General features: G+C 45.4%; 1 protein-coding gene across 1 annotated transcript in view; it reads left to right on the plus strand.

Annotated features, from left to right (window-relative positions):
* The window catches only part of LOC146196608 (high affinity cationic amino acid transporter 1-like), a 375314-nt gene extending 357384 nt beyond the window's left edge, over nt 1-17930 (plus strand). Inside the window, exon 7 of the mRNA XM_084598375.1 lies at nt 17542-17930. Within this exon, the coding sequence (XP_084454501.1) occupies nt 17542-17705 (164 nt within the window). The 3' untranslated portion in view covers nt 17706-17930. The remainder of the gene's footprint in view (nt 1-17541) is intronic.
* Nucleotides 17931-21762: the final 3832 nt, after the last annotated feature.

Here is a 21762-nt window from a genome sequence, read left to right on the forward strand (position 1 = left end):
AGATTGATGAGGTCTCGGTTAATCGGTGACGTCCTGCTTTGGTCGTCGCCGCGTCCGCAAGAGAGTGAAGCACTGGCGGTCTTTTTAGACCGACAAACCTTATTACCGCTTTTTCGGCCTCGCACCACGAAGCGGAATTAAAGAAGCCCAACGAAGTAAACCACGTACCATCGTTCCGAAGAAAGCTGCGCTCTAATCACTTTTGCTCGTCATGGATGCCTCGTGTGTTTTCGTTTTCAGCCTGCTGGAAAGGGGAGACCGCGGGATAAGAAAGTTTTAAATTGGGGTTCAAAAGTTTGCTTTGACGTGTAGCCGAATATAAGCTATCATCGCTGACATGAGCGAAGCGCTGATCGATTTGGTAGAATGTAGTTTAACTTTTTTTTTTTACTAAAACAAGCGAGCCAACCTAATTTCGACTAAGTCCATGTCCTCGAATATTGGGGGAAACAGACAGATTGCCAGCCTGCAGGATATCAGATCTAGGCAAATATAATTTTGAAGAAGCCTGCGTAAAGGGAGTTGGCACCGCAGCGAAATCAGATCCTGGTGGCTAAAAAAACGCACTCAAATGAACAATTCCGAAATGTCTGCACATGCTCGTCATGGCGCTATAGGCTTATAATAAATTTCTGAATCGGAGTACTGATGGGGCTCAGCACCGTGTCATTAATAATAATAATAATAATAATAATAATAATAATAATAATAATAATAATAATAATAATAATAATAATAATAATAATAATAATAATAATAATAATAATAATAATAATAATAATAATTATTATTATTATTATTATTATTATTATTATTATTATTATTATTATTATTATTATTATTATTATTATTATTATTATTATTATTATTATTATTATTATTATTATTATTATTATTATTATTATATAAAAATATTGTAATAGTAATAATAATATTATTAATCAATCTTCATTTATTGTGCGCACGAACAACCATGTGGTCTTCGTACTGCAGCACAAATAAAACAAAAATGCACACACAAGTTTTACACACACAGATAGAACACAAAAAAAAAAAAAGAAACAAATAACGCATGAAATGAAACTGAGACAAAAAGAGTCACGGAGAGAAGGAAATCAATGAGTAGCATGTCTTGTATACACGGTGAGAGAATTGTAGAGCACTGCACGAACAAAAAACATCAACCATAGATAGAGAAAACAAGAATTGTTTAGCACTCTGAGTCATATTTCAGTGCACAGGAAGCACACATGGACAGAGGGATAGCGAACATCACAGACATCTGTCCGTGGCGTCCACTACCCCTATGTCTGTGTGTAGTTTTTTTTAAGCAGGACTCATAACGGTTTTAACAACCAAATAGCCCAGCAGCCTGCGTTTAACAATATTTTAAGCCACAGTTTTTTTTTCCTTAAGCCCAACTGCTATCTTCATAAAAGCCGTGCTGTGTATATGGCTGGTTGGTTTGTGATCTTAAGCAAAGGGCAAAGAATGCGTAAGAAATCTGTTAATACGCAGACGAACATTTGCTTTGCACCCTTTGTGCGACATCCCCAGTTCACCCTTCAAGCCATAGCTGAATCGCGTCCTTTCTTGACTGCCGGAATCCTCTCATCAGTCAACCAGGGCGCTTGCTTTCATATACGCGGTCATGAAAAGGTATAACACAACAACCGCTACGATTAAAGACAAGCCATTGCCGTTATATTTTACCAGGTGCACAGCAATAGAACGCAAGAGTGCAAATTTTTCGCTGAGTTGGTTCTGAGAGGAAATAGTTTCTTTTGCGTGATTGATTGATTGATTGATTGATTGATTGATTGATTGATTGATTGATTGATTGATTGATTGATTGATTGATTGATTGATTGATTGGAAGGGAACGGCGCGGTAACTATCTCGCTTGTTTTCTGTGGACACCTCAACCGCACCGTAAGGGAGGGGAGAGAGGTTGGAGTGAAAGTGGAAAGATAGAAAGAGGAGCCGTGGTGGAGGGCTACGGAGTAATTTCGACCACCTGGGGATCTTTATCGTGCGCTGACATCGCACAGCACACGGACGCTTTTTTGCGTGAAGTTGCCACTGGGACTGAGCAGTAACTGCGGTGAAAGATGCATGAAAACTATCATGTACTTCATTATGATGCAGCTGTCGTATTTTCACTAATTTAAAGAATGACTTCCAGGGGCTCCGCGGGGTATGCGTGACTCGAAGCCAGGGAGAAACGTAAAGAAAAAGTAACGGGAAATAAAATTGGGTAGTGTTTGGACATTTTTTTTTTTTTTTTTTTATCAAGGACACACTCCCACGATATCGACGTTGGCAGCTAAATGGCAGATGGTAGTGGCGCTGGCGAGCTGGTGTCAACTGTCGCTGCACATCAAACAACAGAGAAAGATGAAAATAAAGTGGCTTATCGACCGAGATACGACACCACACCCACTCGATGCGTTTCAGGGTAGAGAGCTGAAAAGGAGCATAGGAAAAGAACGGGCTACTCTTTAGCGTTTTTTATTACAATGAGCGAATGTTTTATTTTTCTTCTTAGCTCGTGTTATCTCTGTAACAGCCGGCGACAATGATTTCAACAGTCAACAGGTTTTTTGAGCAACCGAAGCGCTAGCTGGGTAACGTAACTTCGCAGCCATGCGGGGTAAGGTTTGACGGGTTGTCAGGAGGCAGTACTCAGCACTCTTGTATAGCGCTGCCCTGTCCCTGCCGCAGCGCTCAATCTGCTTTGTGGCTCTGAGTACTCTTTTCAAGACGAAAACCTTTAATGCCTCATCATTGTCGACAGAAGGTTGTCAGCAGGAGTGTCACGCTTTCGAGAGCGAGAGTTAAAAATAAATATGATGGTTTTCGCCTCATCGCACTTTAGTGGTCCAAAGTGCCCTCTAGAATGCTTTCCTTTTTTTTTTTCTAAGTGGAGAGAGAAACTGTGAGCGAGAGAAGAAGATGAGGTACGAGAGGCACTCATGCTAAAGAAAAATTGACATTAGAGTGCCGGTTTCACTGTATGTGGAGAAAGAATGAGGGAATAGTACTGCGCGTGAATAAACTGAATTAGATGGCTCTCAGTGAAGAACACTATCACTGAGAATTTTCACTTGGCGTAAGCACTGCTCATCTCGGGGTCAGGGACTGCACGTCGGCCTGATTAGAAATGCCTAATAACGCATTGAAATAAACAAGGTAAAGCATCGCTATGTGCCTGGGGCGAGCCACGAACGCGCAGATCCCTAAATTGCATAGACAAGTGCGGCTTCGCCAGCTTTTCGCGAAGTGATTAATAAATAGCCTTAATGCTTCTGCTCTGTCAGACCTCTTGAGAATAAAAGAGAAAACTTTCAAGCGCAAGAAGTAATAATGATTGGGTACTTAACGCTGTGTGGCGCCTGCGTTAAGGACGTTGGCGACCAGCACGTTAAACGATTTACATAAACCTGCACCCATGAGAAGCACGTCGGTCGCGGTAAATTGAGATGGGAGGCTGCACACTCTTCTACGGGACTGCTTACTGAGCCCGCTCCCGGGAGGCCCGTTCGCTTTCCTGAACGCACACAGCGGTCCAAGAGACGACACACGTCACCCCGAGACCCTATCTCGCGATCAGCCCTCCGATAGCTCGATCGGGCCTGTTGGCCAAGCGTCGCGCCTCTGTACGTGTTTCCCTGAAGAGAGGGTAGGGATGCCGAAGAGGGAGCCACTTTTCGCAGAGTGAGTGCAGACAAATCAGCGACAGAATGAGGAGCAACGGGACCAGGCCTCCCGGGAAGTAAACCAGGTATACGAACCAGGTAGTACACGCAGCTTGCAGCAAATAGCGCTGCTGAACCGTTCCCCAGCTTCCCCCTTAGCTGGGCCAGCACTCCGGTCGCGCATAGCCGTGTCCTCGAGACCGGATTGTCTTCCGAGCCGAGAGAGCATTCGTCTTCATGAGGGTGGGCAAACCCACTTGGCCCGCCTGTCGTGCCTCTGCTCTCCTTCTCCCTCTTTCTTTCACGCTTTTACCTTAATCTTCCCGCCTTCCATTCCGACATCGTCCATCTCCCGGATCGCCGCCGCTACGGTGCATGAGGCAAGCCCGCGAGTTGTTTCCTTCCTCCATGCCCGCGATGGAGAAATCTCTCGCGTCTTCCTCCTCTCGTGGTCTCCCCTTTTCTCTTCTCTGTCTTCTCGCCGGCCATTGCGTGCATACGCCTTCCGAGCTGGTCCTCCTTCTCCACTCCCTTCCGCTTTTGCTTCTCACCTCTCTCGCTACTCGCGAGAGATTTCGAGAGCACGCGTCTGGACTGCGACGACAGCCATTCGTCCCGATTGACCGGTAGTGCGCGGTATTGCAGAACAAGCAAACGGAGAGAACGAAAATAACAAAAGGTGCCCTTGATCGGAGCGAACGGCGTCGATGAACGGTCAGAAGGAAGCCTGTGCTGCCGCCAACGAAAAGTGTGTTGTGTGGGGGGTAAGGAGGCGAGCATCAAAAGCGATTCCCAGGAGAGTGCGCACCTCTTCCCTTTTATTCTCGCTTTTTCCCTTTTGTTCCGGCCGGCGGAGCCAGAGGTAACGCCTCCGCAAATCGCGACTGATGGGCCTCTCGCCGAGGCATCAGGCGCCGTCACGAGTGTGGCGCACGCTTTTATGAAGCGACGTTTACGTAACAGGAGGCAGTGCCAGCTCAGCTGAGCTGTTGAGCTGGGGACTGCATCGTCAGGTGCCCGCACTCAAACCTGCTACCGCGGTCGATCGGCGAACAGCAGCAGGGCTGCTAGTGATCTTCATATCTTCGTGTCTGTTACTCGCTCATTATCATCTCCCACTTTTGCCGAGCTCAGCTTTTCAGTGAATGCAGCGTTAATGCAGCGTTAATGCACTGTTAATGCTGCGTGCTCTTGCAATCCCACATAGACTAACTCAAGTATAAGTGGCGTTGGCATTATCGAGCGTTTCCTACTGCCACATTCTTAACCTTTCTCCTCACACGCACAAAACAAAATCCAAATCGGGCATTACTGCAGCCTTTACTGGTCGCGCGCGCAGCAAAACCGTCCATTGTGCTTGCTCTCTTTTCCCACTGCGTTGCTGTCTACGTGGGGCGCTGTTCCAGACGTGTTGAGTGGTTCTATCGATTTTGCCTAATGCGCTTTCCCTCTTTTTCTTCCGCTCAGCATCGAATCTGCTTGACGACGCGAGTCAACAGTGTTTTCAGGCCGTGTGCGACAGTTTATCGGTGTGACACAATTGGCTCCGGGAAAAACGGCGAGTTGTGCGACGATTCTATTTGTCGGATGCCCTTGCACCATCTGTCAGCGCCGCTCGGTCGCGTTCTTTACCGCATTTCGTAGTGCAGTGCCGTAGCGTGCGGTAACGTGTTGCGTTTGTTCTCGCGACGGTCTCCGTTTTGCGCCAAGGTAGGCTGCTCTTACGCTCTCCCCTCTAAAAGAGAATCGATTCTCGATGCTTTTAAGAGCGCGTTGTTGATCGTGCGATGGGCAGAAATCGGGCCGGTGGCTGTATAAGCTCTGAAAGACGGGGAATTCGATCTTTATTCGCTAACATTCAGTACGAACAGAAACATTTCTTTTGGATACGGCGGCGATGCGCAAATGGAACATAACGTACATATGCATACACGTTGTCTGCCCGAGGATGCGGGATCGAATCCCGGCCTCGATGGCCGCTTTTCGATCGAGGCGAAAAGCAAGGCGTCCGTGTGCTGTGCGATGTCAGTGCACGTTAAAGACCCTAAGATGGTCTTCGGAGTCCTCCGCTACAGCGTCTCTCATAGCCTGAGTAGCTTTGGGACTTGAAACCCCACAAACCAAGCCAAACAATGTTTTCTTTTTCCCGTGAGTACTTCTTGACGCGTTAAAATATATGAGAACGAAGAAAAGAAACCCTGAAAAAAAAAATAGATAAGATTATTCGTTAGTATGTTCAGAGACATTCATTATCCAGACAGAACTCTGCTTCGGGAAAAGTGGATAAATCTGATAAATATTTTACATTCCTCATCGCTTCGTAGTTATGGATGTAAAGGTTGCTTTAAAACACAACCACAACCCTCGAAGTACAGAGCCGATTGTGGTCTATAGGGTAATGGCGTGAAGCGCCACTGTTGCACCGCGTTTTTCGGCGACAAAATCTAACGCCACACCGCCATGTGACGTCTTCCAGCAAATGCAGACGCTAGGAACAATGTCAAGGAAAATTGTTAGTCAAATATCTTCTGGATTTTTCCTTCCTTCGCTGATTGGAGCGGAAATTGGATTTTAAATTATTGGTGAAGTTTTTCCAGTTCCCCGATTTAAACTTGTTGGTGTTAAGATTGAAAGGGACAGCGGGTTCCCAGTTCTAAAATAATGATGATGTAAAATCAACAATACGCATGCAAGAAACAGCCTTGACGATCCGTAGTTTTTCGGCTTGAACATCGGGTGGTAGTGTTGACTTGTGTCTATCGCTTTGACTGTTCAAGCCTTTAACAGCTCCGCTTTCAGTGAATATCTGGTCTGTTAACCATTAACGTGCCGAAAATAGACTATAGAGGCGAAGTTCCTGCTCGGCTCGGCGCACCTTTCATAATTTCCCCAAATTTTCTGTTTTCTTATGCTTTGCGGGAAAATAAAGGCTTGGTTTCCCTGCACCCTGCAGCAACATCTCGCTTGAAGGATGTTGGAAAGGGTCCTGCTTTTTCTACTTCCATTTGTGCGCCTTTTTAGGACGGGCTTTATTAAAGAATACATGAACTTAATTTTCATTGAAAAGGAGTCACAACAAGGAGGGCCAAGAGTCACGACTGCTAATGCGAATCTCCAGTATGCCTGCTATGCACGTATTCGAGCAGTTGTGTTTTTAATTGCAAATTGTTTCTATACATCGATTTTATTTTCTTCCCTAATCCGGCTGCTTTTTTACTGAAGCCCAGTTGTGACTTAAGCGATTCTCGCCACAATTCTGTCAGGCAGAGGGCATTCGGGCACACTTTTTGAACCAAACACTGCGCCTTAATCTCCCCGGTAGCTTCGGAGAGGTGTAATTAAGACTCCACATGTGCAGAGTACTTGGGTACGTGCAGTGAACTGCGTGAGTCCAACCAAACCGGTGTGTGCGCGGCGTATTTTCTGTATGCCTACATAGAACACCACATTTTTCCGAGGGGTCGGACAACTCCAGCTTCGGGACTGGAAGTTGTCCGAGCAAAATTAACACACTGAGCCTATAAATAAAGTTGCGGCTGCCACTCGAACGACGTGTTTCGGCCTGCACTTTCGAAAATTCCACAAAACGGGACGGTTGGATTCAGTACACAGAAAATGTTTTCAGAAATTGGCTGTCAGCTACGTATGCCAGACGTCCCTGATTGTAAAAAATTGTTTCAATTAGCTACAAATTAACTGAAGCAACAACATCGTAGCTGGCGTGGTGACCATTTTTTATTTTGCGCAAAATGATGACGCAAAATAATGTGCATGTCATGTATAAAAGCGCCCGCCGTTCGCTGTCTCCACTGCGATACGTCCCCGGAGGAAGTTGCGTTTGCAGCGGCCTTCCTGCGTGCTGATCACGCTGAGCTCAGGTTTTGCATAAAAGATTGTCCATTTTCCTCACACTGCGTACCTTCAGAGAATGACTTCCTTTTTTTTTTTTTTTCGCTTAAAAACAGTAACATCTCTTCGTCTTAGTCGTGGTCAAGAAGTCACCTTTGGCATTAGCCAACGGGCTGTGCTTATCAAAGCGTTACTTAGCTTAGTCTAGTTAACTAACTACATAATTCGCATGGTTTTTTAAGTTCCGTTTGTCGCTATTGACCGTTAGTTCACGAAGATGTTTTCTTTGTTTTGAGCATCATGTCCTAAATGTGTCCGCCGAAGCATCAGGTATACCCTCTTCACATACTTTTAAATAGTCGAAGTAGCCGTTATGCGAAAGCTGCTCGATAGCCTACCATTCTAAGGATCAAATACATAGAAGTATAATCTGGCAGACGCAATGCTTTTAGATCACGTAATTATAACCGGGGCCATGAGTGCAACAACCGACAGCAATTCATCAGAGTATTTGAGTTTTGCTGGGATCCTCGGACGTACAAAAAATATTTTATTTGAATAGGTTTAAACGCTTGTTGAAGAAAGGAGTTGTTTCTTTCTCTCTCTCTCTCTCTCTCTCTCTCTCTCTTTGTAATCATTCTGAGAAGTCAAATGATGGGGGCGAAAAGCGTTGCGTAACTCTCTACCTTCCCTTGTCAGGAGCGCATGCCCTCAACCTTACTCTCGGAGTTACGCGGCTAGAGGCGCCGTAGTCGGGCATCTTCACGTTCAGGCAAGACGTCAGTGTCCCACCGGCGGCATGTCCTCGAGCGGGGAAGATAGCGATCTCTGGGGAAGTGCCACGCGCGCTTCGAGGCGCCACGCTTGGTTGCGCTGGCGCGACCCAGCGGTGCCGACACCATCAATCAAGGATCTTGTGTAAGGATCTCACAATGGCGGCCTAGATTAAACGAAGGGAACTTGCCTTTTCTGCTTCAATCATACATCACCTTTCGCTCCTAAAAGGAAAGCACGGCTGAGCTGCCGCCACTGCCACCCTTCTTATCTTTCATCCTGACACGTCTCCCGAGATACCATTTCTCTTGCAAGGGGAGCGATCTCGAAGCTGCGCGTACGAGCATTATTTGTGCCCTGCTTGCGTTGTTCTTTCACATGGGTGAACGGCGGCGTCCGAACTTTTCCTTCGTTGAACAGAGACTGCAGAGGTAAAGTTCGGTCGTAAGAATAATTTATGTTGCCTCTCAGAATAGTTTGATGCGTATAACATCTTAGTGAATGCAGCTGAGAGAGCCGGCACAAACGGCACAAACGGCACAAACAAATGAAGAATTCAGTGCGACCGAAGTCTGGAAGCACTGTGCACTCTATATATCTTCCTTTCAATAAAAAATCAGAAGCTTGTCATGGCGAAAGCTTTATGAGTAAGCAAAAGTTTTGGGGGGCGTTCGTGGTAAACTGCTCTTCATAGCTCAACTGTAAACTTTGCTGAACTTTATTCTTTGACTTTTGATCAATTCCGTCCTGCACTTTGAGACGTGGGGAAATGCAGAACTCGTTTTCGATTTCGCTGTGACGTTGGCCACAATTTATTTGCGTCATTGGTACGTTTGTAATGCTTTTTCGACCGTACATAACCAGTCAATTAATTCTAATCAACCGGAGTTTCGGATTAGGCGAGTTCGAATTAACGAAAATTCGCTATTTCAGAAGCGACGATCAAGAAAGTCTTTCTTACCAGCGAGAATGGGCGCTCACGAGAGTAATAGCTACTTGCTACTTGTTACTCTCTCCTCTTTGTTTGCATTGGCGCTACTTCTCTCAGTAACATCTACCATGCATCTAGTCCTGCAAAAAGAAAAAGAAACGTCCTACTTAAAAAGAACAATTATATCGATTCATAACCCTAAGAAGGCCCATTTTTTCCTTTTTCCTAACTCGTAAGCTGGGCATCTATAGTGTTCCTAAGCAGTCTTACCGGGCTCCCGCATTTGAAAGACATGACTGAACACAACAACAACACCAACAACAATAGCGACATCAGCATTACGCGACAGGCGGCACTGATCAAGCGGAACACTTTCGGTGTGATGAAACATTCTTTCGCGCCTCGTCTACCCTTGGCCACCGATAAGAGGGCGTCCTGGAAACCACGATGTGCCCCGAGAAAAATGAACTAAAAAGCGAAAAAAAAAAAAGAAAGCGACGCTAGTCTCGGTGAACGATCCGACCTCCGAACGACAGAATATGCCTCACGAAAAGAAGAAGCGGAGATGCTACATCGACCGATCGAAGAGAAGAATGTGGCGAGAATAGAGCGCAGATTCTACGCGTATTATACATGTGCGCTACAAAGAGCAAACAGAAACAAGAGATAAGAGAGGAAAGGATGGTCAGGCCATCCTAATCTACTTGCCGCCTCTTGCGGGGAGTCATTAACTCTGTCGCCGTGAAGCGCTGACGCCAGGGGCATTGACGCGCCGCGCAGCTACCAGTAAGGGGGGTGGGGAGACGCGTTGCTTAGTGGGTGATGGAGCTGGGAAGAAAGAATAGAGGCGCGGGAGGAAGTGTTCTATTGATACTCGCTCAATGATCTCGGTGATCTTGACGGCCGCGGCTGAAGCGATTGCATGTAGACTTCCTCAAAGAAGCGAGCCTTCATCGAGTTTGGTGCTGTGTGATCGAACTCAGCCCACAACGAAAGAGTCCCAGAGCCTGCACCATGTTTCCAGAGAAAGACGTCATCACCACGCACGAACGCGGGGAAGTACGATTTATTTATTTGTTTTGCTCCTGTGGAAATGGCTTGTTGCTTCACGAGACTCGGAGAAGAAAGGAAGGGGGTGGAGGGGATAGTTTTTGGTATTGCCGACCAACCATAGATTATCAGATAGCCTGTTTCTCCTTTTCGCCTAGTGTGTGAAAGTTGCTTGCCAGGCTATTAATGAGTGCAATGACTGACGTGTCTCCTTGGAAACCATTCACGCCTTGCTAAGCTCTCCCTTGCGAAGCTATTTATTCCCTTACTACCGTTACCCAGCCTTTTAATATTACTTTTCTTACGACTGCCTCCTGAACACTTATTGCAACTTTGTTGTTTTTAAAACACGAGACACCTTTTATCTTTTCGGTGCCCTTGTGCCTGTCTTGCAGGTTGGAGAACACGGAACATCATCCGCTACCATAGACCCTGTTAATTCCCTTTTTAGTTCTAAAATGCGATAGTGAGAGGTCATCACCATCGACAGCAGTAGCAGCAGCAGCCTGAATATAATTAACCCGGTCCTGTGCTAACTGCATCCACTTGACCCCTGCGAACTTCTTAGCCTAGTCCATCTACCTAATTTTCTACCGCCCCCTGCTACGCTTTCCTTCCCTTGGAATCCAATTGGTTACTCTGAGACCATCGGTTTTCCTCTCTTCGCACTATACATGCCCTGCCTATGCCCACTTCTTCTTCCTAGTTTCCACTAGAATGTCAGTAACATATTTCTCTGACCCACTCTACACGCTTCCTATCTCTACCAGAGAGAGAGAGAGAGAGATGTCTGATGGCCTTCCGAAAATGGAGTAGCTTGCGGCAGCATGGGTAACGTGTGAGATGTCAGACACACAATTGATTTGGTTGGTTTGGTTTGTGGGGTGTAATGTCCCAAAGTGATATAGGGTATGCGGACGGCCTAGTAGAGGGCTGCGGAAATTTCCACCACCCGGGGTTTTTTAGAATGCACTGACGTCACACAGCACACGGGCGCCTTACATTTCGCCTCCATCGAAAAGTGGCCGCCGCGAACGGGATTCGATCTCACATCCTTGGACGCAACAGTCGAGGCCCTAACCATCATTGCATGTGCAATGGCAGGTGCGTGGCCCACCTGGACGTGAAGCTGCCACTGTACGTACGCAGCAGGCATTCGGCATGATACGTCTACACTAGCCCGTCTTTGGGATGCTAAAACTCACTACCATCTCTCTGGGACCACTACAGCGCTCAATATACCTTCTATGTATAGAAACATCTAAATTGTGTTTTTTAGAGATACCGGGAAACCTTACGCAATCAGGTTTGTGCATTGGGTTTGGTTGTTGGTTTGTTTTTGATGCAGTTTTAGGCTTCGCCACGGAGTCGTGAAGCTTGCGGAAGGTTTATGATTTTAACATCGAGCGTAAGATCTACAAGGGTTGTTTAGTATTTTCTTCCCGCCTTCGTTACCCGGTATTCAACGAACAAAACGCTCAGTGCAAGTCGTCGGATTGCTTCATTAAGGTCTTTTTTTTTTCTTCTTTTCTTTTTTTTTTTTTTGGCTACGGCTGAGGGCGGGTCGAAATTACCAGGACAGAAGTCAATATTCTCCACTCTAGAGGCGAAAGACGTCGTCTCATTAAAGTTGGTAATTATCGACAGCAATAGAGAGCATAGAATTATTATGACGCTTGCATAATCATAAGAGTATAGGAGTTTAGTGCAGGAGTTTAGGCACCTCCTCCTCCCCCCTCCCCTTGCAACCCTCTCGCGACCAAAAAGTGCGCCCCTTTCCTAGGGTGTGCGTTTCCACATGCTAAACACATTACAAAAACTAATTGATTGATTGATTTATAGGAAGGGAAAGGCGCGGTAACTGTCTCACTTGTTTTCTGTGGACACCTCAACCGCACCGTAAGAGAAGGGAGGAATGTAGGAGTGAAACTAAAGAAGGACACGCAGCCGTGCACACGTGGAGGAGGACAGGTGGCTGGTCGTTGTACTGGTAAACACTGCTGACGAAGGCCCGCTCTATGGCATGCCACATAGAGATGGCGCACGTGCTTGTTCTCACTTTGAATAACTTTTCTAATTTAAAACTTGCGCTCAGTTAATCCCGGCGGAGCACTGAGTATTCCCGGCAGGTGCGCGGCATTAATGTGCGTGCATCTCACGTCCGACACAGATGACCTGGTTGCTCGTACTTTCGGCTCTAAAAACGTTGGCGTTCTGGGTTCTTTTTTTTTTTTTTCTCGTTGCTAACGAGAGGGCCCATGATAGGCGCCCATTAGCTTTCGGGAACTTTTATGTTCCCCCGTCGTAGAACCACCCAGTACTGTTGTGGTGTATTGAGACCCAGCTCATTTATCTGCCAGAGGCGAGATCTTCTAACCTCCGCTCAGCGGCGCCTATGTGGCGTCGGGTCCTGTTCTTTTTCCTGACCGTTCTTGTCTCACTGAAGTCATTTTTAAGGCGAAAGTCTTTTAGGCTCATGGAACGAAATGCTGTACGCAAGAGTTGTGCGCGAGAGTTGTCATATTCCGCAACGCGAGAAGTGTTCATGTCTAGCATTTCTACCATCTGCAATCCCACACATGAACGCGCGCCGAGGAACGCCACGCGACAGGAGCGATGGTGTATTGTCCAAACGCACACTTGTCGGAGAAAGTGTGACAGATACTGCGTCTTTCCTTTTCTGTAAACGAATTATAATTATATGTAGCACTGCGACGAATGTCGATAAGAGGCAAATGATAGGAGAGGAAGGGAAGGCTTTCGTCATTCTCCACTTGAGAGACGTCTAAGAGACCCTCTATTTTTTTCTTTCAAACCTACTAAAACAAAAGTGACGTAAAACGACAGATTGTTGCCCAAAATACATCAAAATATTTCGTCGCCCTGTCGCAACGACAAAATTTTGCTCAAGTATTGCGAAGTCGCATTTTGGCATTGTAGAACTGGTTCGTCGTTACGAGACAAGAATGCGTAATACAACAAAGCATTTAGCATTACTATTGCAAGTATTTCTGTACACACTACAACCTGACGACCGAAAGTTAAACGCAAGTGTGTTGTGACAACGGAAAGTTTTTTTGTGTGTGTTTTGGGATAAGGAATTTCTTTCTCCGATCATCTCGAAGTCTGGCTTGAAGAGCTTTAAAATTAGTAGATGTGGCCGTCCAAGCTCCCGAAGAAAGTATTGCCGATTAATATTTCTGCGCAACCGTTTTTACTAATTTCCTTGCCTGGCGAGCAAATTGTAATTATTTAGTAAAGGCTCTTACAACTCAAATGCTTCGGTTAACCTCAAAAGAAGGAAATCAAACTGACGTTCTTTCGTGGTTTACTAGCGTTCCTGAAAATTAAAGTTGTTATAAGGAGAACATCGCGCCCAAGCATAGCGCAGTAATGCTGGCAAATTTATTGCTGATACGAGTGGTTACGCAATCATAGCAGCGTGGTGCTTAGCATACGCTCTGCACGCGTTAATGGCTACCCCCTAATGATATCTCACGTAGTCACGGCAAAAAACCATTCGTACACAGCAATAGGCATGCCCGCAGATTGCTCTCCAGTGTAGCACAGACAGAACTAATACTAGATGACAATATTCCTACGGTAGCAGTGTAGCCTTTTTTCGGCGAAACCACTGTTGTCTGTGTGTCCAAAGGTCTCACCTTCCAGCCACCTACACCCCTAGAAAAGTATCTATCCACTGCCACGTGTACTCTCCACACACCGGATGCTCGCGCATCAGTGGTATGACAAACGCGAAAACATTAAAGTTCTGCGAACTGTTGAAACCAATGCTGCTAACACAGATCTCTCGCATAACGTTCTTCTAATTCCTGTCGTTTTTTAATTATTTTTTGTTGTCTTCAGTACAGAAAACGTTTTTTTTTTATTTATATATTCAAAGCAGTTCCCACTTTAACAAAGTAGTTCTCAACATCTTCGTTTCATAGCCTTGCAAGTCTAATCCAAAGAAGGTAGTACTGGAATTGGCATAATATAATTTTTATTTTTCCGCATATTTAACCGTCGGGTTTACCCAGGGCTGGTAACAACTGTTCGGTTTGTGCGCGGTTAAGTCAGTGGCGAATGACGAAAAGAGTCAAATTTAACAAATTCTGCGGATAATATTGTTACCTTATTCCGGTCCTTGCATTTTGTTCCACGCTGCTCCATAAACCCATTATACAGCATGAAACGTAGCAGCTGACTACCGCCCTTCAGCATCATTGTAGAAAAACACCCTTCAGCAACTCCTGTCTGGGAGGTCAGAGTAGCTAGCCAAAATTAAATATCAAAGTTGTTGTTAGGCAATGACAAAAGGGATTACTCTCAAGTGTTTTTCTCGCCAAAATACAGACACAGCTCGCTGCTCGTCGACAGGGGCACCGAAGGTGGTTCCTATCGTGTGCAAAAAAAAAAAAAAAACTAAAATAATGAACCGAAAAGAAAAAAAAAAAGCCTAGCTATAGAGAAGGGCGGGCCCCTGGTTGAAACTTAGTAGAACGCGAATGGAAACCGTCTCACAACAATGTCTGGCTGACGACATTGGGTAATGTTCGCAGTGCAAACAGCATGCTTTATAGCGTGGCCTTCACAGAGCATGCAGTTAGCTTGGCTTCGGCCGATGACCTTTACGCATGGCGCCCAGCCGTGGCTGCAAACGTCACACCACGTGCACGTCTCTTCTGTTTCCCGCTCACATGGCATGCACAACACGGAGAAGAGAAAGGGAAGGCCCGCTGGTGCCTTGCGAACTTATGTCGATAATGCAAATGGGAACAAGCCATCCCCTTTTCCATTACCTGACTTTGGTCAGTGAAAAGCTTGCGCCTTTCTTTTCCTTTCTCTTCCCGCCCCTTTAGCACCTGCACTCCCGCCTCTTATCTCGGTCATCGCCAACGCATCAGCGTTATTGGGACGATATTGCAAGACCTCGTTTTACTCTATGTAATGGCGTCACGGTACTTGAGCGGGTTTGAGTTGCTGTCATGTATCAGGGCAAGTCAAGTACAACTTTATATGGGAAAGAAAATGTCGACGTAGGAGAGGGGAACAGCAGTTGCCTTCGACACCATGAATGTTCTGGGCGACACGGGACCAGGCCACGGCTCTGGTTTAGATATCCGGGCCGCCGCTTGCCTTTACTTTCTTCCGCGCGTCGAGTGAGGGACCAGACATCAGCTCTGTTCGACGTAGATGGATCCAACTATTTCAATTTATGCGATTTAATGCGGTTCTCCTGCGTGCGATCAATGCACGACCGCACTTGCCACGTTTTTTGGGTGGAGAGTCGTGCTGAGAGCAAAACCAATATAGTGAAGCAACTCTTCCGCGAATAAACGAACAGTTATCATGTTTTTGCATTGCGCGGGAGATTAAGATATTTTTCTAGGTGGAAATGAAGATAAAAGTCGTGACTTAATCTTTCCTCCTTTCTTTCGTTTTTACTCGTATTCGCGTTGAAGCGGCGATGCCTGTTATGAAGCCGAGTACGTTCTCTACATTTATTGGAGAGAAAGGGAGAAGACTGGAAGAGCAGGCAGGTTAATTAGACGCCCACCTGGCTAACCTAGACGCGGGAAAGGAAATAAAGGAAGGAAAAGAAAAGGAAGAGGCGAATGCGAAACCAGTGTGTCAGCTGTCCGTGGTCATCATTGTTCGTGTACAAACAGCACACACTAAAATTCGACAACCTGCGACTCCACCGTTAGTCTTTAGGAATGTCAATAGACGTAAATATTTATTACAAAACTCTTATTCCTGTGTCCTCATTTTTCCCTCTTTTTTTTTTTTTTTAAAGGGTTGCCATGCTTGGTTTAACAGGGCTGCACCCGCTGCCGTTGAGATCCCAGAAAAGAGATGCGTCTCAACGAGAAACAAATATATGGCAGTGCAAAGAGACAAGGACAAGACGAGACGAAAAAGACGGCCTTGCCATTTCGTCTTGTCCTTGTCTTTTTGCGCTGCCATATATTTGTTCAAGACATGTACCAACACGCCAAATTCATCGTGTTACTCAAAGCGAGTTGTCCTGCAGTTCACAAAACCACAAATCGCGCGTTTCATTTCAGCTCTTAATAAGCGGCAGACATGCTTAGGTGTGCAGAGCTTTATTCGAAAATTTCTTTAACAATCGAAGTAAGGTGCATAGGGATGTGATAGGTTAATTTATACAAGGCTTTTATGTCACTCCACTTGAATTTTAACCGAGGTTTGCTCATAAATTGAGCGGCGGCATGTCGGACAGTAAAAAACATTTGCGCCGACGCAGAACGCACTTTTTTCGCTGCACCCCGAGTGAGAGTATTTATAATAACCCTCGTGTGTTAAGAAATATACTTTACGAGGAGTGTGGGGTCTTTGGGGATGCTACCTCTGGCAGTCTACATTCGTCAGCATAATGCTGCGCATCATACAACAAACAAATGGAGTATAATTTGAGGTATTGACGCTACGGCATAACGTACACTTTACGAACTAATAGAGTCGCTCTTATTTTTACTAAAGCAAAACCCCTGGGAACATTTTCCAGAACTTGTACATTTACTCGCGATTTGCAATGCTTTTTTTTTTTTTCAATCTTCAGGATATATGTTTTTTTTTTTCTGCTTTAGAAAGCAAAACAGAAAAAGTAGTATAAAAGTATTTTTGCTCAGTTTTTTTCCGCCTAAAACTACCGTCTATTTCCGCCATCCAATTTGGGATGCCCGTAGTGAATTATTCATTGACGTGCCTTTTGACACGCAGCTTTGTTATCCAAGTAAACAGCCAATTCATGAGCAGGATGATGCAGTGGCTGATAAGGACCCGTGTGCAGCATTCAAAAAGCTAGTTCTGGCTTTCGTCAATGAAGGGAGGAGGACTACGGTTGGTCACACTTCTTAGACCTCATACTGCTACTTATACCTACCAACACTGTTGCCGCTTGTGAACCTATTTACAATGGCAGCCCCATAAAGAACTATTTTTTACCCTACTAAGAGAAACCATGATGAAATTGCCACTGCAAGGCGACGTCATTGCCTTCTGACCAATGAGGCTAGCAGAGACGCTCGCGTCACCAAGCCATTGAGAACGTGCCATTTACGAATGAATGAATGAATGAATGAATGAATGAATGAATGAATGAATGAATGAATGAATGAATGAATGAATGAATGAATGAATGAATGAATGAATGTCATTATTCACCTCACATTAGAGGCTAAGTTCTTTTTTTCTTTCTCTTCCGTTTCGCAGGGGTGGTGGTGTACATGGCGTACGGCGTGTGGCACAGCTCAGAGCGGCAGAGCGAAGAGCCAGAATGCTCCCTCCTCGAGAACGTGGTGGGTGACGACGTCTCCTCGGACGACGTGCTGCCCCTGGCCGAGCAGAGGAGAGAGTTGCTTGTAGAGACCTTCTGAGAGTGGGAGGACCCTAGTGATTTCCAATTTCCGGCGCCCGTATGACGGCCGCCGCTGTCGTCTGGTCTGCTGCGGTCGACACCGTAGAGCCCCACGGACCTTCTAGCATTGAGGACACCTTCTCTTCTACGTAGGCTGTAGGGTGCTCCTCGTGTGCGTCGCAGCGGCTCTCAGCATGCTACGATGCTCTTTCGCGCCATCAGTGGTCGCGAGGGCATCAATGGCGCCGGGTTTAGGTCTTTCAGACAATTACGTATGAACGGTTGTTTAATTGTGGCAACGAACTCCTCCTGTGCAGATTGTCACGGCTGGGGAAAGCGACTTTGTTTTGCGTGCTGGCAAGAACGGGAACTTCGTTCCCAAACGTCACTCCTAGATGGCACCAGACACGTCTGTCCTCTTTCTTGGCTGTTGTTATTGCAGTGTTGAAAGAAAGGTCCGGTGATTATGCTCCAATGTTTCGCAACGCTCTTGACGAATCTAAAAGATGACAAAGTGGGACTACGTAGTCCATACGTGCTTGAGGAAAAAGCAAAGGAATGCTGTTGATGAAATGCCTTTACAAGAGGCAGGCTTGCCATGGAGAAAGGAATATATTTTGTCGGGGCATGGCAGTCGCACTTTCTGCAACGCCTTGGTGGCCTGACAAGCGCACTTTCGAGAGCCCCAGTCACATACAGTACCGACGATGACATCGAAGGGACAGTGCAACATCGAAGAGGTGGGTGAGACATCGACGGGAATGCTTCAGTGTGGGTTACAGAAAAAGAAACACCTCTCGACACTGAATTTCGTTGTTATGTGACGTGACATGAACACTATCTGCTGCGGTGTTTCTTCAGTGACATGCTTTTTCGCTCTGACGAAGAAATTCTCTGACTGCGCTTTTAGGCGAAGTGGAGAGACCTGTGCAGGTTTAAGGTCGACGTCAATGATGCGCTCTCCATATCACTTTCTTCTTCACGCTGTTTCTTGCGGGCACTTCAACGACGTTCGTCGATTACAAACTTGTAAACTTATTGTCATGCAAATTATGGGTGTGCTTCGCTTTCACCTTTTTTTTTTTTTTTTTGCACCTGAGTGCAGTGGAACTTTGATATCTTGTAGAGTGCTTGAAACAATGAGGTTGTAAGTGCTCAATCTCTCAACAAGCCCTTTGCTACAGAATGAGTTCGCCTGTTGCCAAATGTTGACCTGGATTTCGTGACGAAACAAGAGTGAGTATTAGGATATTACGATCCTCGCAACAAAGCAAGAAAATTGCTTCAAAGTTTTGCCTCACAACATGAGGCGGATGGCTGTGTCTAAGCGCGAGCGCGTATTTTTTAACACTCCATACTAAAATGTCAGCAGAATTTGTGTATCTCGTAACAAGGTGCCGGATACAGTCAATTGCTTTTCAGACGTTGCCGTTGTAAATTTAATGTATCACAAACAATATACTGCTATTCCGTTAATATTTTTTCTACAACATTTAATCATGTGCCTGTCGCTGATGCACGTCACTATATTTGTCTGTCCCAGATTTCTTTCTTTAACGTAAGCACACAAAGTTCATCTTATATTTGTTGCGATAACAAATAACTTATTGAAAGTAATTGTTCGAACTACGCATTAGGGAAGCAATGTTAGGTGCAAACAGAACTTCTTTTCTTTTTTTTAAGAAAGAAACAACAGCGAGCTTATATGCAAGCAGCACGGCCGACAAATAGTGCTGCGTGGAACAAGAACGAGTTCAAATGTAAAAAGCATTAACGGTCGAAAGTAGCTATCAGCTCGTAATTAGTGTGTGTAGAAAGAATACCGACGCACCTAACATAAACCTATGCGCACCGTATGCCCAAAGTATGTACTATATGTATAGCTGTTAAACAATAGAGATATCTATAATCGAGCGCCGTTCGTAGTTACAGCCCGCACGTTTTGTTGGGATCTATGATGTGTACATTAAAGGCGTGAGCTATCTGTCGGTTTCTACATACATGTTCCTCCTGTTCGAGTCAAGACGACGATATAGGCAGTGGCGATGTATGTTCATCGTTAGAAATGATCAGTGAGTGATGGCTGAGCGAGTTTAGACAGTGTCGTTTCAGAAGTGTCGCTATGCCCACTGTATTTTGCGGAACTATTTCGCACTTCGGAAGAATATGCCTCCGAACGTGGAATTCTTACAAACATCGTAAAACAAGAAGAGGTGGCTTATCAGGTCTTTTTTTCTTTTTTTTTTTTTGCCTAAAATGGTTCCGCTTACTACCTTAGGTTCACTTTTCGTCTTGTCATTGGCTCATGATCTTAGCTTCGTAGATGAGGAACTACCACATATTTCAGGTACGCGAACATATCACGCTGCGCGCAACACTATATTGTTATTTTCGCCTGCTATCACGTTCAATGCTAACAGTGAAAAAGGTTTCACTGTATACTTAGTACGTGGTATCCGCGCTCAACATTTGTGGTAGAGGATGTGAAGGCAAGAGAGTTATTGTTGCGCGGTTTGTTTAAAATAATGGTAAGCTTATGTATTGAAGAAACAATTGTGCAGCTCAAAATTTTGATAGATGAGGTACATCTGCAGCTCAGCTATCCTCCCGCAGTGATGCAGTTACGGTAGCAGCAACCAATTATCTTCAATTTTTCTTTAGATTAGCGCCATTGGTACCACGGAATTTGACGCTAAATGTTAGCGGCGTTAGCGAACCAGAATCGTCACAGGTTTCGAGTGAAGCTTTTGTTCCGCCTAAACGAATCTCTTGCAACGAGGTTTTTCGGTGCGTTATTGAAGACGCGGTAACGCTAGTGTACGGGTTGGTAGAAGCCGTTCGACGAAGTAAAGAACGTTCCGCGAAAGGCCGTCACATGAAGTGAAACTCTTTAGTTGTACCTGCGTAGAGTGTCCGTGTGCATGTGTGTACATACACCGCCCGTACCACCGCTGAACATCATCTATAGTGCTTGACAGTGCGACAGTCCTTGCTGTGGGTCAGGACATGTGAATCGAACAGTGACGCGGCTTGTGAAGTGTTATCTTGTTTCCGATTGTGAACTGCGGGGACCATTCTGGCGTACGAGGGCGTCTGCTTACTAGAGCGTGTGGTGGCTTTCTCCTTGAGCTTTCAACCTTCGTGTCTTTCGCGCGCCTGGTTGGTTGAGTCCAAGCTTGTTTCGCTTGGCTCGAAATCAAGGTGACTGCTTAGCTGCTACTTTTTTTCTCTTCATTTGTTTTTTACCATGTCGCCACAGTTTGCGTGGACACTACTGATAAAAGCCTAAGAGACATGTTACTTTTTTTTTTTTTTTTGTCGCGGGTTCCTTGATAGTACTTCAGGTTGCTGATTGTTTCAGTAGAAACGAAGTCACAGTGCGTCGATAGCATCGAGATGAAAAGATGAGGATGTGAATTTCGTACTATTGTCAGCACTTAAACGCATGCTCAGCAAAGAGAAACTAGTACGTGACCAGAACAGTCATTTGTTACCACACTGCGCTGCTGCAGCTTCATTGCAACTTGTGGCCATTTTTTTCCCCTCTTACAACTATGAAAAGATGATTGTGTGGCCTCAAAAGGTGTTTACAATTTCAGGTTCTAGTGGCACGTTGCGCAGTTTTTATTTCATTTACAGCGATTCAAATTTCTATTTGCACATGTCAGCATTCTGGAACACTTGCGCTATGCTCCCGCTGTAGCTTTCAGCTTTCTTTAATCGTCCAGTTATGCATTTTTATTGGGTAACTTCTCGCCTGTCTGGATGTCTTGTGGGACATACAGCAGAGCCTGATATCTTCAATAGAAAGCATGTGCTACTCCCAACAGGGAACCAAGCACCGTTACTTTCATTACGTGTGAGAAAAACTTAAAGCAATGCGCCAAACAGCGGCAACAGAACTGTCACAAAACTCGGGCTGTCACTTTGTAACTAACAATGCATCAGCTTGACAACAAATTTTGCCAGCACAGACAGACAATTAAAGCTGTCACTGCTTGCATTTTATAGCCGACAGCTACGTTTTGAAAGAAAGAAAAACTTTGTCAAGCATGACAGGGAGTCATCCTAATTGT

The sequence above is a fragment of the Amblyomma maculatum genome, chromosome 3 (assembly GCF_055883805.1).
Source record: "Amblyomma maculatum isolate TAMU_Amacu chromosome 3, ASM5588380v1, whole genome shotgun sequence".
Lineage (NCBI taxonomy): Eukaryota > Metazoa > Arthropoda > Arachnida > Ixodida > Ixodidae > Amblyomma > Amblyomma maculatum.